The sequence below is a fragment of the Electrophorus electricus genome, chromosome 7, assembly GCF_013358815.1.
Source record: "Electrophorus electricus isolate fEleEle1 chromosome 7, fEleEle1.pri, whole genome shotgun sequence".
NCBI lineage: Eukaryota > Metazoa > Chordata > Actinopteri > Gymnotiformes > Gymnotidae > Electrophorus > Electrophorus electricus.
The window spans coordinates 23,529,745-23,544,764 of NC_049541.1; the positions used below are offsets into that span (position 1 = coordinate 23,529,745).

Sequence of the window (15,020 nt, forward strand, 5' to 3'; positions counted from 1 at the left end):
TGTTATCCCATACCCTGGTCTCATTCTACATTCTATTAAACCTTCTCTCAACACCTCTGGCCCAGACACCTCCACCATCGGGAACTGCGGGGCGCAGCCTGCCTCAGGCTCTGCAGATGGCCTTGTAGTGGTGTGACTTTGAGTGCGATGAGCCACTGTTGAGGTTATTGCCTCCAGTTGTCGTCTTGGTTTGTCATATAGAGACAGCTTTGATGTTAGCGATGAAGTCCCTGGCTCAGGATATGGAGGTGGGTTTGTTGACGCTTGTGGCTGTTGAATCGGCTGGGGGGCTCTCGGCGGGGTGGCATCGAGGTCAGGATCAGCTAAGGAAACACACTGAGACACCTCATTATTACCTTTTTTATGCCCTACGTGCTGCTTTCTTTGTCTTTTTTCAGCCTCCTCTAACCACATTTTTGCCTTTTCCAGCATATCTTCACTGTTCTTGTCAAAATATTTCCACGCTTTCTTATCAGCCTCCCTTGGTTTAACCTTTACTCTTTCAACCAATTTAAGTAAATATGCAACATGTTCCCCATAGTCTTTACTCATTTGGAAGAACAGGCTACTAGAAAACTTGTCTTTGCTAAATTCATATTCCTTACTTTGCCCTTTTTTTTTTCTTTTTTTTTTTTTTTTGTTGTAGGCAAGGGTGATTGCACAAACGTAATTGCAATATGACCAAATAATATAAATAATATGGGTACGGGTGACTCTCTCCCCTTTCCCCCCCCCCCCCTTTTTTTTTTTCTTCTGATAATCACGTCTCTAACGTTGCTTTAATTTAATTCTGCTTCAGTAATTCGTGCTGGTTTACAGAGCTTCCCCTTTTCTCTATGGGGTGTCCTGTCCGGCCCGGGCCCATTTTCCCTTACACTTGTACGTCTACACAGTGTGCCTAACTCTTTTAGGCTATTGGAGTCCCAGACTCCTTCTGTCATCCCTAGTATTCCTCTACTATGCTGTACACACAGGCACGACCCCAGGCAAACTCTGGCCGATTGCTTTATTTGTACTTTTAAAGATTGGTTTACTATTTCCACCACTTACTTTAAGTTCGTTGGATCAGGCGGAGTACACCACCGGAGTCAGGCGGAACATCACTCCCTGGTTAGGTACTTTCCCGTATTCTTGTGGGTTTCCCTCTTTCTCCAGCTCAGTCGAGATATTCTCTCTGAGGAGCGTCCTCGAAGTTCAGTCACCGCTGCTCCGCGTGGTGCCCCTCGCTGATCCTGCCCACTACGCCAATTTCTCTGGTTGAATTTTGAATAAACAGCAAGTCAGACGTGATTAAAAGAGTAATTTATTATAAAGAATTGAAAAAATGTAGCTACATGAGAGATAATGCCTACAGCAAAAGCTCTGCTCCTTATATCTAAACCTCACATCCAGGGAGGGGTGCTCTGTCCTGCTCCTTATTGCGATGAACATTCTTGCACTCACCAGGATGGACACAGTTTGCAAGATAAACCTAATCCCTCTTTTATGACACCTACAGGTGTATATAGGATTATATTTGAATCATTACATATGAATCACACGATAATACATGATCGAATAATATTTTCCATCACACATGTTTTAGCAAGTAATTTATTTTTTAAATACAAACTGTATATAGATTATGCCATTTAATAATTTTACTAAATACAAATGTCCAATGTGCCTCATTGCAGTCAAGAACAGTTTATTTCCATCTGATGTTGGATTATAAATGCACTAGGGACTGTTTCAGCAGTGATGTGAGTCTTTTGCATGACAACCAAAAATCAAAAATCAAAAAATTATTTATATAGCGCTTTTTACAACAGGTGTTATCACAAAGCAGCTTTACAAAGCCCCCAGTGAGCAAGCCAAGGGCGACAACCACACTATTCCTACTCTTTCTTCTCTCGGGTAAATACCTACCCATATTAAGCGAGATATAAAAACCTACTGGCTCTAAAACATCATCAGTGTATATGAATGTATCCTAACACGCATGATATACAGATGTAAACAAGAAGGGAAGGCAGAAGGAGGTAGGATGGATGGATGAAATGGAGATAATGGATGGATGCACAGATGGAATGGATATATAGATATATGAATTATGCCTCTACCGAATGGACTGGATGAATGAACAGATGATAGAATGGATGGAAGAGATGAATGTATGGAATAGAAGGATGGAACAGATCCATGAATGGATGGACTGATGGAATGGATAAATGGATGGAATTAATGGATGGAATGCATGGATGGTTGGATGGAAGGATGGATAGATGAATGTATAAGACAGATGAATGGCTAATTGGATTGTTGAAATAGATGGAGTGGGTGGAGTATAGTGCAGACAGCCTACTCTATGAGATCACACTTCTCTTTCATCTTGCTCTGTTTGGATGTTTTAATAACTCACACTGAACATGTTACTGACTCACTATGAAATATAATGAATGATGTTTTGCTGGACATCTGAATCCAATCTTTGGTCCAGTGTATGCAAAGCATTTCCCATTCAGACTATTGGCTTTGGCTCCACACACCATCAATATGTTTTCTCAGTGTAATAAGACCTTCCATTGTGCAAAAACAAGGATAGTGTACTTTCTATGTGGTCTAGAGCAGACACAGAAACAAATACACCTGTACAGGCAAACAAATAAACAGAGCCACTTACACTTAAGAGATAACACCCCTGTAAAGATAATGATTCCCACACACACAGGCACCCGTGCGCGCGCACACATACACACACACACACACACACACACACACACACACACAGACAAACACACACACACACACACACACACACAGACAAACACACACACACACACACACACACACACACACACACACAGACAAACACACACACACAGACAAACACACACAGACAAACACACACACACACACACACACAGACAAACACACACACACACACACACACACACACAGACAAACACACACACACACAGACACACACACACACAGACACACACACGCACACACAGACACACACACACACACAAAGCTTTTTGCAAGGCTGTAGGAGAGAGAGACGAAGAGTGTGGTAACTTCTCACATCTCTAGTAAACTGAAGCATTGCGTATCCATTCTTCATCAGTATCTCAGAGGATTTGATACTCTTGCAAGCTCTTTAGCAAAAGGAAGGTTGTATACATGATCTGGCACCACAGACGCTCAATATTTGGAAGTTGGACCTCTAGAGATAATCCTGACCTTGCTGGACTAAAGGAATGTGCTTAAGTGGATGTTGGCTAGTGATATAGATAAGATAATGTATACTGAGGATATGATCACAGTATCAGCACAGTGAACTGCGCACCAATTAGAAGTTCTTTAGATAACAACTATGTCTACAATGTCTACTCAGGCATCTATTCTTGCGCATCCTCACATATTTTCTGGACTGATTACGTTAGGTCACAGGGAGCATGCCCTCAAAATACTGCATAAAAGAAAGAGCTTTCTCCACTGAAGATTTGCAATAAACTTGCCCAACACATGAGAAGGGTCTCCTGTCTCTTCACATTACAAATAGACAGATATTAAGCCATTGTGCTTGTTAAAAAATTAATCACATCCATTTGCAATCCATTTGCAAATATTTTTTGTGCAAAAGTCATAAGTGCAGAATTGGGAAGACGTTTATTGCTGTGGCTGGGTGATTTGCAAGATAGGCAGTTATTGTTTGTGCTCTACTGTGTTGAATGAGTCATTTACCTAACCCAATTTTGTATCTAGTGACCTTGAACTTGGGAAAGACAGTACATAAAACCTCTTGCTGTTGTTAGACCTCACATAACCCTGTATGTCATGTTTAACCCTGTACATTTACATCATTTGGCTGATTTTTATCAAAACAACTTACAATTCTGACTGAACACAACTTGAGTAATCGAGGGTTAAAGGCCCTGCTTAGGGGCACCACAGTGGCAACCTGACAGTTGTGGGGCTTGAACTGGCAACCTTTTGATTACTAGCCAAGTACCTTTATCATTGCCCTGAATTGCCTTTTACCACACCTAACCGTGTATTTAATTCGCTGATCTACATATAGTAGGAGCTTCAAAATTATTCATGATGAGGGAAATCACACAAAGCAACACCAAAAGCACAGGATGATAGTTTTGGAAAACTATTATCACTGATAAACTGCTCTAACTGAACAGACCTGGCAAATTTAAAAAAAATAGTAAATAACTGCACATACATAAACACAAATCCAAAAAACCTTGCTGAACCTTCCACCAGGAAGTTCACATTTGCTTTAATGGCTTTCTACAGTGACAATGATGACAACTCAAAAGAATAAGGGCCAATGAGAAACTTGAAGTAAAGTATCCTTGAATGATACACCATCATGCTGTAGGCAAAGAGTCTCCAGTCTTAACCAAAGTGGTTTTATTCTAATTGTTTAATCGGTTGGTGTCAGCTCTGAAACAACTGATCAGTGGGTTTGGTTTAGCTGTAACCCTTCAGCATCTTCACCCTCTACTGATAAGACTGGACACCTCCATATGGACACAGCCAAAATGGTTTCTTTCATTGTTTTTATGTGTTATAGTAATTATCATCAGCTAAACTGTCCTTTGGGAATAATGGCAGACTGAATTCGTGAAGCAAAATAAAGTGAAAGTCTGAGATTCAGGATGTTTTCATCTCCTGGCTAACAGATGTGGAGCATGTACTGTTAATGAGGCTCGGGATGAAACAACCACTGAGTTTTTTTTACCAGGCGAACAGATGTGGTGCTGCTCTGTGAATGGGGCTCTGGATTAAACAGCCTTTTTTCCCCCTACACTTGACACATTTGCATAGCAAGCTCTGCCCAACTTACACATTAATCTCATGTAGGTGACCATTAAGATTGCAGTTTGAATAGAAAACATCCAGTTAAGGAAAAGCACTTCTTCAGGTAAGACTAGGGTAATATATTTGTACTTTTTCTCTGTCTATTCAGCAAATCAGTTTTTAACAATATTGATATGTTATTAAAACGTTTTTTGACAACCTGTAGCTATGTGTAGCTAAAATAAGAATTAAACTGAATACACAGTGGCCAGTGTGCCTCATTGTAGACTAGAACAGTTTCATTCCAGCTGATATTAAATTTTAAACACACAGGACACCATCTCAGCACAAATACAAAGCTTTGGCATGACAGCCATTCTGGTTCTACTTTTACTTCATACAGGTAAATATCTACTAATAATCAATAAACTTAAAAAACTAACTGGCTCTAAAAATGCATCCAGTATGAATGATATGAGTTAAAATATATCTATTGGAGGAAGAAGAATATTGATACATTCAGTAGAATGCCAACATATTGAATAGCCTCTATGTTTGTGTGATGGCAGGGCTAACTCCATTCAGCTTTCAACACAGGACACAGAGTACATCCTGCCTAATGACTAATATTACTTTAGTTAATATTACTTGAGTTAATAACGTGCTGTATGTATGTATAAAATAGCTGCAAAAGAAAATATACTCCAATTTAATTGGCTGCTGCTCTGTTTGAGCTGATGACTGCAAAAACTGCCTTGGGTTTGCAATGGTAAGGTTGTGTTTATCTGTACATAAGTGAGCAATAAATGAACAGCAGTGACTGTTTCTTTGTGGTAGTGATGATGTTAATTTTGAATTTGTAGTAGTTCTACAGGCCAACAGCAAATGTTTACATCTCTATGGGGCCCAACTATTCCCCAAACCATGCTGCAGTGAAAATGATGTGCCCCTAATTTTATGGTTTGGTTGATTCCATTTGTCACGCTATAGTTGAAAAAATGGAATCAGCAATGGCTGTGCATTCATTTAATGTTAAGAGTGTGGAAAAAACTATGAAAATATTTTCAGAACAATAAGCATTCACAGCTCTATCTGTTTTGACTGTGCCCTGCTACATTAACAAGAGAACCTCCTTCAACCGTCGTTTCTGCTGCAGTGCAAAGTCGTCTCAGAACATTCCACATCATTGGGACTGAGAATCTGGTTCAGTCTGAGGCTCAGGCAGCATGTAGAAGAAACTACACTGACCTCGTCATTGTGTACAATGAGGAAGGAAACACTGTACTGGCTAATCTGACTGAGATGGCTGGTTTAATGAATGCCTGGATTAGCCTCTATCGCAGTCAGCCCAGTTATAAATGGTCTAATGGTGATGCAGTTACATGCAGAGACATGACAGTAGACTGTGGGACAGAGATGTGCTGTGCTGCTATGAAGGTTGATGGGACTGCTTGATGTGCACACAGGCAAATCATTTTATGTGCTATGAACAAGGTAACTATAAAGATATTTGAACTATATTGACTACTTTATTGATTTAACCTTTTATTCTAAATATATAGTTAAAAATAGTTTTGTCTAATCATTTTATGGCTGCAGGTATGTACCACAGTTATCATTTAGTGCTTGAGAAAATGGCCTGGTATGATGCTCAGCGATACTGCATGGAGAACTACACTGATCTGGTCAGCATTAGAAATCAGAAACAAAACGAGGAGGTGATGCTGAACGGGAAGAAAAGCATCACGCCGTTCTGGATCGGCCTGCTGTGTGATGTCTGGGAGTGGGCTGATGGAGGACTCTCTGGCTACAGGAACTGGGGAGGTGATAACTCTCAGCCATTTAGCTGCGTAGAACTGGTGAAAGGAAAGAACAACATCATGTCCTTCTGGATCGGCCTGCTGTGTGATGTCTGGGAGTGGGCTGATGGAGGACTCTCTGCCTACAGGAACTGGGGGACTGGTCAGCCTCGATCAGAATCAGACTGTGTATGCATAGAAACAAGCAAATGGATCTCAGTGCCATGCAATAGTTATATTAATTCTGCTCTGTGCTACCGCAGTAATCTCACAGGTATCAGAACACATTCCCACAGCACTAGAGAACATGCCTGATGGCTTCTAATCATAACGTAGTGAGTAACCAACAAGAGAACCTTTGCTGCACTCTTTTCTGCAACAGTGGTTTCTGCTGCAGTCCGAAGTCGTCTCAGAACATTCCACATCATTGGGGATGTGAGTCTGACTCAGTCTGAGGCTCAGGCAGTGTGCAGAAGAAACTACACTGACCTGGTCACTGTGCACAGTGAGGAAGAAGACACTGTATTGGTTAATCTGACGAAGATGGTCTATCCCAGTACTGCCTGGATTGGCCTCTATCGCAATCAGCCCAGTTGTAAATGGTCTAATGGTGATGCAGTTACATTCAGAAACATGACAGGGAACATGACCTGTGGAACAGGGGCCAACTGTGTTGCCATGAAAGCTGATGGTGGATGGGAGACATTTGAATGCACAGAGAAAAGAGATTTCATGTGCTATAAATACGGTAACTAGTGACCTGACTGGAACTGTCAACTAGAAATTGTTTGCTCATATAAACATTACAAATTTAACTGAATAGACTGTGTATACCTTTGACCTCTACAGATGGTATTAGATCCATGCTCAGTTATCACTTAGTGCTTCAGAAAATGGCCTGGTATGATGCTCAGCAATACTGCAGGGAAATCTACAAGGATCTGGTCAGCATTAAAGATCAGGAGCAAAATGAAGAGGTGAAGCTGAAAGGAAAGAACAGCATCATGTCCTTCTGGATCGGCCTGCTGTGTGATGACTGGGAGTGGGCTGATGGAGGACTCTCTGGCTACAGGAACTGGAGAGGTAATAACTCTCAGCCATTTAGCTGCGTAGAACTGGTGAAAGAAGAATGGTCTCCAGCAGAGTGTAATGATCCTGCATATGCTCTGTGCTACAGCAGTAAGTCGTGATTTTACTAACACAAAATGTTCTCTGCAGTCTAGATAATTATATTATCTAAAGAACTGTCTCTGGTGTCACTCTAAACCATCCTCTTCTGCTGGGATGTTTATGTCTCTTTCAGCATCCATTCACGTCAGTGATGACAGTATGAGCTGGGAGAGAGCTCTGGACTACTGTAAGGAAAATAACAGGACTGGTCTTCTATGCATTGATTCTGACCTTGACCAGAAAGAAATGGAGTCTGAGCTTAGGAGGAATAAAGTCTCTGGGCCAGTGGACAAAGTCGACTGTCTGAGCTGTTGAGGTCATCCAATATGCTGACTCCGGGATCCTGGACCACCTGGGGCGGAAGGAGACAGCCAGTGTTTCACAGCTGCAGTGCCACAGAAACAGTGGAACAATCATTTAGACAGAAAATGGACATTTCTGAACTTAGAGTTCTATGTGAAGTTAAACCAACCTAAGAGGTAGTGGGCTTAGGTGGAGGAGTTGAAGAGGGGCTTACAATTCAGTCTAACACATTTCAATTACAAACACATTACAACACTTTGATGTTTTCTTTGCTTTTTAGGACTTTTAAAATTAATTTAGATTTTTTTTATCAGTGATGTAGACAAACTCAGATAAATTATCTACCTCTCTTTCTCTCTCTCTCTCTCTCCGTCAGATCTTTATTTTATATTAAAACTGTTCAATAAAAATAATTAACATGTATTTAAAAATATATACAAAATAACCTAACCTATTTTTCAGCTTTCAGTATAATACATTTAGCATTGTTTGTCTTGTTTACGTGGCCAGATTTTACAAACATGGGAAAGTCACTATAGTTAGCATTTAGTTTAGTTGCTGACTGACCACTAATGTTTCTAGACAGACAAAAATGTATTTATTCTATACTAATAAACTATAAAACGATCTATTCTCAATAATACAGTACTTGAATCCTTATTTTCAAAAGCTTTTTTGTTCTTGGGAAATGTATGATAAAAAACAAGTACATTTCATGGCTCCACTTGTATACACACATATAAATAGTAAAATCCATATAAGACATAAGTAACACATTCGAATAAGCAGAAGTCAAAGATGTATTCTGAAAGAGTTCCAGTGACTTTTATTATGAAAAACGTTGTATTTTCATGACCAGGAAGAGTTTGAGAATGCGACTCACCTGTCTCCGAGTTCGTTCTGTAAACATGGGTAGCACTGTAGAATGTCAATGAATACGTTATTATCAACAAAATTTAATTTCTTTCGAGGTAGGCTGGTTTGTAGAGGCAGATATGTAACAATGTCAGTGGTAATCACACACTGTGGAACCTTTGTTCGTTTCTTCGCTAGTGTCACGGAGCCGACTGGTTGACAGCGAATTTTCCGCTGAGCGAAATCACTATCGAGCAAGCCTGTCGGGTTAGCTAGCTAGCCAGCCATGCTAGTTTATCTCGCTAGATATATAAATTCACCCAGATTCGCTTAACAATTTTAGCCAGTGGACTAGAACAGTAGGTAAGATTTCATGACCTCGTCAAATTGAGAAACTCGATGTTTCGTTGGTGGTGATGGAGAGATCGACAGCCAGCTAACCTAGCTAGCTGGCTAACCTGATGACATTTCCACCGTAGCTAGCAGCTACACATCGACACAGAATTTGTCACGTTATGTCATACGTAGCTAGCTCGGTATCGCTGCCTTTGGCTAGGAGGCTTGGGTACGATCAAGGAGGACTGTAGCCAAGTTCGCAGACTGTCAGTAGGCAAGGTTATTCATACCTGAATAACAAGCACGCTATCCAGGAGATAGCTGGGATATCTAACTAGTAATTTCTCTCAGTCCAGACAGAGCCGGTCCGGACACAGCGAGTAATCTCCCGCGGCGTATAGGTATTTATAAAGTTGGTTTTAACTCCTTTTATTGCTGAAATCTAATGGGTTAACATTTTATCAAGGAAGTAATGAAAGTAAACTAAAATTACATGAGACGTAATCAGAGTTCTCAATGAGAGAATTTAACGGTTGCACTTTGTTACAGAGACGTATTCCGAATAGTTGACATAATACGATAATGAACATAATAAGACGGAAGGACATTGTGTTGGACTGATGCTTAGTTGTACACCAGCGTTTGGAGTGACACATCATCAGCCTGACCAGTCTCCCCTGTGTATCAGCATGATCATGCTCGCATCCTTTGCTCGCGCCGCAGGTGTGATGTGCGTGCGCTGTACTGCAGTTGACTGTTAAGTCCGCCTGCACGGGAGGATGAATGCTGAGGAGGTGGAGCTGCTCGGGGACTCTAAATACAGGAACTATGTGGCGGCTGTGGACAAGGCCCTGAAGAACTTTGAGTACTCCAGTGAATGGGCGGATCTGATCTCTGCACTTGGCAAGCTCAACAAGGTAGGTGCCTCTGGCTCTCGCGCTCTCTCTCTCTCTCTCTCTCTCTCTCTCTCTCTCTCTCTCTCTCTCTCTCTCTCGTCTGTCTCTCACTCACAGATATATTTCCATGATATACTGAATCTTAATAAAGAATTGCCAAAATAATGCTATGACCTCCCTGAAAAAATACACCTCTGTGTATTTTAATGGTTAGCATTGCAAATGTGTATTACACAGAAGGTATGTTGGTATGTTTATTAAGGGTCTTGTTATTATTTAAAACCCTTTGTTGTTTTAATATTAAAACCTGGCCCATCAGCTGCATGTTACCCTGGCAGCAGGAGACATATTCTTGCTGTCTTCTTCCAGAAGTTCTGTAGCTTGTTTTTTTTCCAGTTTTATTTTACTGTAGAGAGCAGCCAGTGGTCTTTTTCACAGGTGTTGCAAAACAATGCCAAGTACCAGGTTGTGCCCAAGAAGCTTACGATCGGCAAGCGTCTGGCCCAGTGCCTTCACCCAGCACTACCCAGCGGTGTCCACCGCAAGGCCCTGGAGACCTATGAGATCATCTTCAAGATCATTGGTCACAAACGACTGGCTAAAGATTTGTTCCTTTACAGGTAAGGAAGGTCAGAGTTCAGTGATGCACAAGTACATAGTGGAATACCATATCTTAGGATGATGTCTGTTTTGGAGTGGGCTAGGGACTTGTGGATTAACATATGACAAAAAGGAGACTAGAAAATGCTTGTATTTCAATAAATATGGTGAATGGTTTAGTGTTTTGATCAGGTAGTTAATTTTATTCGTTTACAGCAATGGAGAAGTGTGGGTCTGATTCTCAGGGCTGTAGGCCCAATGAACAGGTGTGGGTCTGATTCCCAGGGCTGTGGGCCCGATGAACAGGTGTGGGTCTGATTCCTAGGGCTGTGGGCCCGATGAACAGGTGTGGGTCTGATTCCCAGGGCTGTGGGCCCAATGCTCAACTGCTTTAACATGATGTTTGATTTTAACACCTTCTTAAGTATGATCCCGCTGATTGGGTCTTGATTGGTTCTGATTGGTTCTGTCTGACCCACCAACTGATTGGTTCTGATTGATTCTGTCTGACCCACCATCCCCTTTGTCTTGCATTAGCTCCGGGCTCTTCCCCCTGCTTTCCAATGCTGCCATGTCGGTCAAGCCTGTCCTCCTGGGCCTGTATGAGACCTACTACCTGCCCCTGGGGAAGACCCTGAAGCCAGGCCTTCAGGGGCTTTTGACAGGCGTCCTGCCTGGCCTCGAGGAGGGATCTGAGTACTATGACAGGTCAGATTACACGGCGTGTGTTTATCTGTGTTAAAAGCGGCTATAGAGTATGTGTGTTTGGGTTAAGAATTGGGCTCAGTGCTTGGCTGAATTACATGCTTCCTCAACATTCACCGAGTCTCCTACTCTGTTTAGGCCGAAGTGTTTCCCCTGTCAGGTATAATTTATCACAAAGTGTTGGTATACAGAAAGCAAAGAGTTAACTGTTTATCTCATTTTTAGTTTTCTTTTTTCTTTTTAGTACCAATTCAGTTTTTAAAATTTTATTTTTATATTTTGTGATTAATTGATTAAATGACTGATTCTTTAAGGACCAACACCCTGCTGGAGAAGGTGGCATCGGCAGTGGAGCAACTGGCGTTCTACAGCGCCCTCTGGGGGAGCATCCTGACCAGCCCGGCCGTGAGGCTGCCCGGGGTCAGCTTCGTCCTGCTGCACCTCAACCGCAAGCTCTCCATGGAGGACCAGCTCTACGTCATGGGCAGTGACATCGCTCTCATGGTACCGGCGTTTTGGTTCCACCCTACTAGATGCGGTATCTGTCCACACAGCATGGGATGGAGACAGTATTGATGCTTGTTCTTAATGTGGCAGTGATGGAAATGAAAATGTAGCAGTGATGCTTGCTTTGTGAGCGTGTGGACAGAAAGGATTTGGTCACAGTTATGGGAAGAACAACAACGAAAGAGAAAGCTTTGCTAGTTTATTCCGTGTTGGAATCACTTTTGTAGTGTCTTATGGGTGATTCAGTTCTGTAATGAATCAAATGAATGCTACACTGATGGTGAACTGTGCAAGCGATTAAGTTGTGTTCTTTGGGGAGTGATTGGCAATTCAATTGGCTTCTCTGATCTGTTGCACAGGTGGAGGCCGTCAGCACATCCGTACAGGACTCCAGTGTTCTGGTCCAGAGAAGTACACTCGACCTCATCCTCTTCTGTTTCCCTTTTCACATGAGTCAGGTATTGATTCATTCACTCACTCACTCACTCACTCACTTTATTTAATTTCCTATGGTGGAATTAGGGCATTTATTTTGTTGCTTTTCAAGCAAACTGATTGATTATTCTGGTTATTACAGTGAGCCCCACATGGCATATGTTTATTGGGGTTTAATCTGGGCTTTTGCTAGGCCACACCATTCAGGCACTTGCCCAATATCCAATCCAGTGTACAAATGCTTCGGGTCACTGTCATGTTGTTAATGCATTTCCTTCCTGCATGTTTGTTCTCTGAAATTCAGAAGTCTTCTCAGTAATCAACAGAGGTCCTTGTTTTCAACTGACACTATATCAGTACGCTATGTGTATCATGTAGATCAGTTTGTCATGTATATAGTGCTACCTCTAAAAACAAAAAGCAGAGCATGATGTATGAGACGTGATTGTTATTAAAGAGCTTATTTCCTATGCTGGAATAGTGGCAGCTCCCACCCCCTTCTGACTGGTGGTCCAGACAGACTGTTGCAGCCTGGGGTTATTGCTTTTGGTTGATCTTCCCCTCAGGCCACTCGTCCAGATATGATCAGAATGCTGTCTGCAGCACTGCACGTGGTGCTGAGGAGAGACATGTCCCTGAACCGCAGGCTTTATGCTTGGCTGCTGGGTAAGACAACCTGTGCACGCCTGAACACAACCTCAGACATTGTGTAGACACACGTGCACACACACCCACAAACCATGTAGACTCACGTGCACACACCCAGATATCATGCATACACACGTGTGTAAGCACTCTGACACTATATAGACACGTGGGCTAGCACTGTTCTTGTAGCATTTTTCACATGGTTTCTGGAGAACATTTTGGAGTAAACCAAACATTGAAAGAGCTACTGTGTATACTGCATTGGTAAGCAAACGCATCAAACACAATGAGCTCACTTTACAGGGCTGTATTCATATTTCCAGTGTGTTGCTGTCTGCAACTTCTGAGTTGCAGAAGCGAGTTCTGATGCTTGTTGGGGTCTCTGCTGGGTCTAGTGTGCATGACTCGTTGATGTTCAGAGCACACGTGTTACTGGACCATAAGCATGTGCTGTATGTTCCTAGCACTTACTCCCTGCTTTGCTCTTGTTTTTATGTGCAATCCATGTGCGTGGAATGACGGTAAGTGCGTGCGTGCGTGCGTGCGTGCGTGCGTGCGTGTGTCTGTGTGCGCAGAGTTTTGTGTGTCGGGATACTAACAATTCTAATTCTATTCAAATGGGTTAGGATGGGTTTAATCTTCAGTGTTTGAGGGTCTGCTGTGTTTTCAGTGTTTTTCCAATATACAGTATCTTCATTAAGTACAGACCCTTTATTCAGTACTTTGTTGAAGCCCCTTTGGTCGCAATTACACCTGCAAGTCTTCATAGATACATTTTGCATACTTGGATTTGAGCTGTTTAACGGATTAATCGTTCATGGCATGTCGTCTCAAGCCGTCACACTGGACAGTGAATGTCTGTGAAGTGCCATCTTGAACTGTCACAGATGTTTGATGGGGTTTAAGTCTGGACTTTTGCTGGGCCACTCAAGGACATTCAGAGACTCATCCTGAAGCCACCATAGGCATGATTTCAGTTTTTATCTCTATGGGCCAATGAATCTTCTGCATTTTGCCAGACTCCTTTACAATGATGGTTTGCAAGAATGGCTGTCCATCTATGATGTTATCCCAGCTCTGTACTGGGAACACAACCATTGTGTTCTTGCTTACCTCTGTCCATCTTGCCTTAATGCCTAGATTGCCAGCTCTAGGAAGGTCCTGAGTTGTGCTAATCTTCTTCCACTTCAAAATGATTGAGACCACTGCAGTCCTGGGAACACGCAAAGCCTTAGATATTGTTTTATATCTACTCTGATCTATGCCTTGCCACAGTTAGATTGCGGAGATCCACATACAGTTCCTTGGACTTCATGGCTTGGTTTTTGTCCTGATAATATAATGCAAATTGCAGGCTTTTGTAGACTCAGGTGAGTGCCTTTTCAAACAGTGTCTGGTCAGATCACAACAGGTGACCTCCACCTGAATTCTAGACAAGTCTCAAGAGTAGATTAAAGCAAATGGGATGCACAGAACCACAATTTGGACTTCCCCAGCGCAGGATCTGAAACATTTTGTGAATAAGAGATTTCAGGTTTTGATGCTTAATTGATTAAAAAAAAAATTCTTTCAAAACATGTTTTCACTTTATTGGAGGTGATGAGGTTTAGACTAATGGGTAAAAATGGCAATTATATCCATGCAAACACAAATCCACAATTCTGGTAAGGTGTGCAAAAAAGAATTCGGTCTGAATACTTTCTGAATTCACTGTAATTCAGTGTGAATGCACTAAACATTGTGTGAATGAACTTAATAGATGTATGAGGTTATGCTGGGCAGTGGGCATTGGTAGTTCAGTGGTTTAAGGTACTTGACTTGTATTGGATGGTTGCTGGTTCAAACCCCATCACTGCCAAACTGCTACTGTTGGGCCCCTGAGCAAGACCCTTAACCCTCAGTTGCTCAGGTTGTACTCAGTCATAATTGTAAGTCGCTTTGGATAAAAGCGTCAGCTAAATGCTGT

General features: G+C 42.0%; 3 protein-coding genes across 7 annotated transcripts in view; all 3 read left to right on the forward strand.

Moving 5' to 3' along the window:
* The first annotated feature begins 6,434 nt into the window (after positions 1–6,434).
* On the forward strand, positions 6,435–7,039 carry LOC113578982 (L-selectin-like). The gene has a single exon (XM_035528067.1). It carries the CDS (start codon positions 6,435–6,437, stop codon positions 6,912–6,914), a length of 480 nt encoding a protein of 159 aa, XP_035383960.1. The 3' UTR covers positions 6,915–7,039.
* LOC113578983 (lymphocyte antigen 75-like) lies at positions 6,939–8,112 on the forward strand (the record flags this gene model as incomplete). Its single annotated transcript, XM_035528561.1, has 3 exons — positions 6,939–7,347; positions 7,437–7,778; positions 7,903–8,112. Coding segments are annotated over 3 exons (933 nt in total), but the record flags the coding sequence as incomplete, so codon positions are not given.
* An 846-nt stretch (positions 8,113–8,958) lies between these two features.
* dop1a (DOP1 leucine zipper like protein A) overlaps positions 8,959–15,020 on the forward strand; it is a 27,203-nt gene continuing 21,141 nt past the window's right edge. For 2 of the 5 annotated variants that reach the window (XM_035528066.1, XM_027012523.2), the window contains exons 1-7: positions 8,959–9,664; positions 9,987–10,180; positions 10,598–10,779; positions 11,297–11,467; positions 11,779–11,968; positions 12,331–12,429; positions 12,973–13,072. In XM_035528066.1, coding sequence (XP_035383959.1) covers positions 10,043–10,180; positions 10,598–10,779; positions 11,297–11,467; positions 11,779–11,968; positions 12,331–12,429; positions 12,973–13,072 — 880 coding nt within the window. In that variant the 5' untranslated portion in view covers positions 8,959–9,664; positions 9,987–10,042. The remainder of the gene's footprint in view (positions 9,665–9,986; positions 10,181–10,597; positions 10,780–11,296; positions 11,468–11,778; positions 11,969–12,330; positions 12,430–12,972; positions 13,073–15,020) is intronic. The other 3 variants (XM_035528062.1, XM_035528064.1, XM_035528065.1) reach the window with 3 other exon arrangements.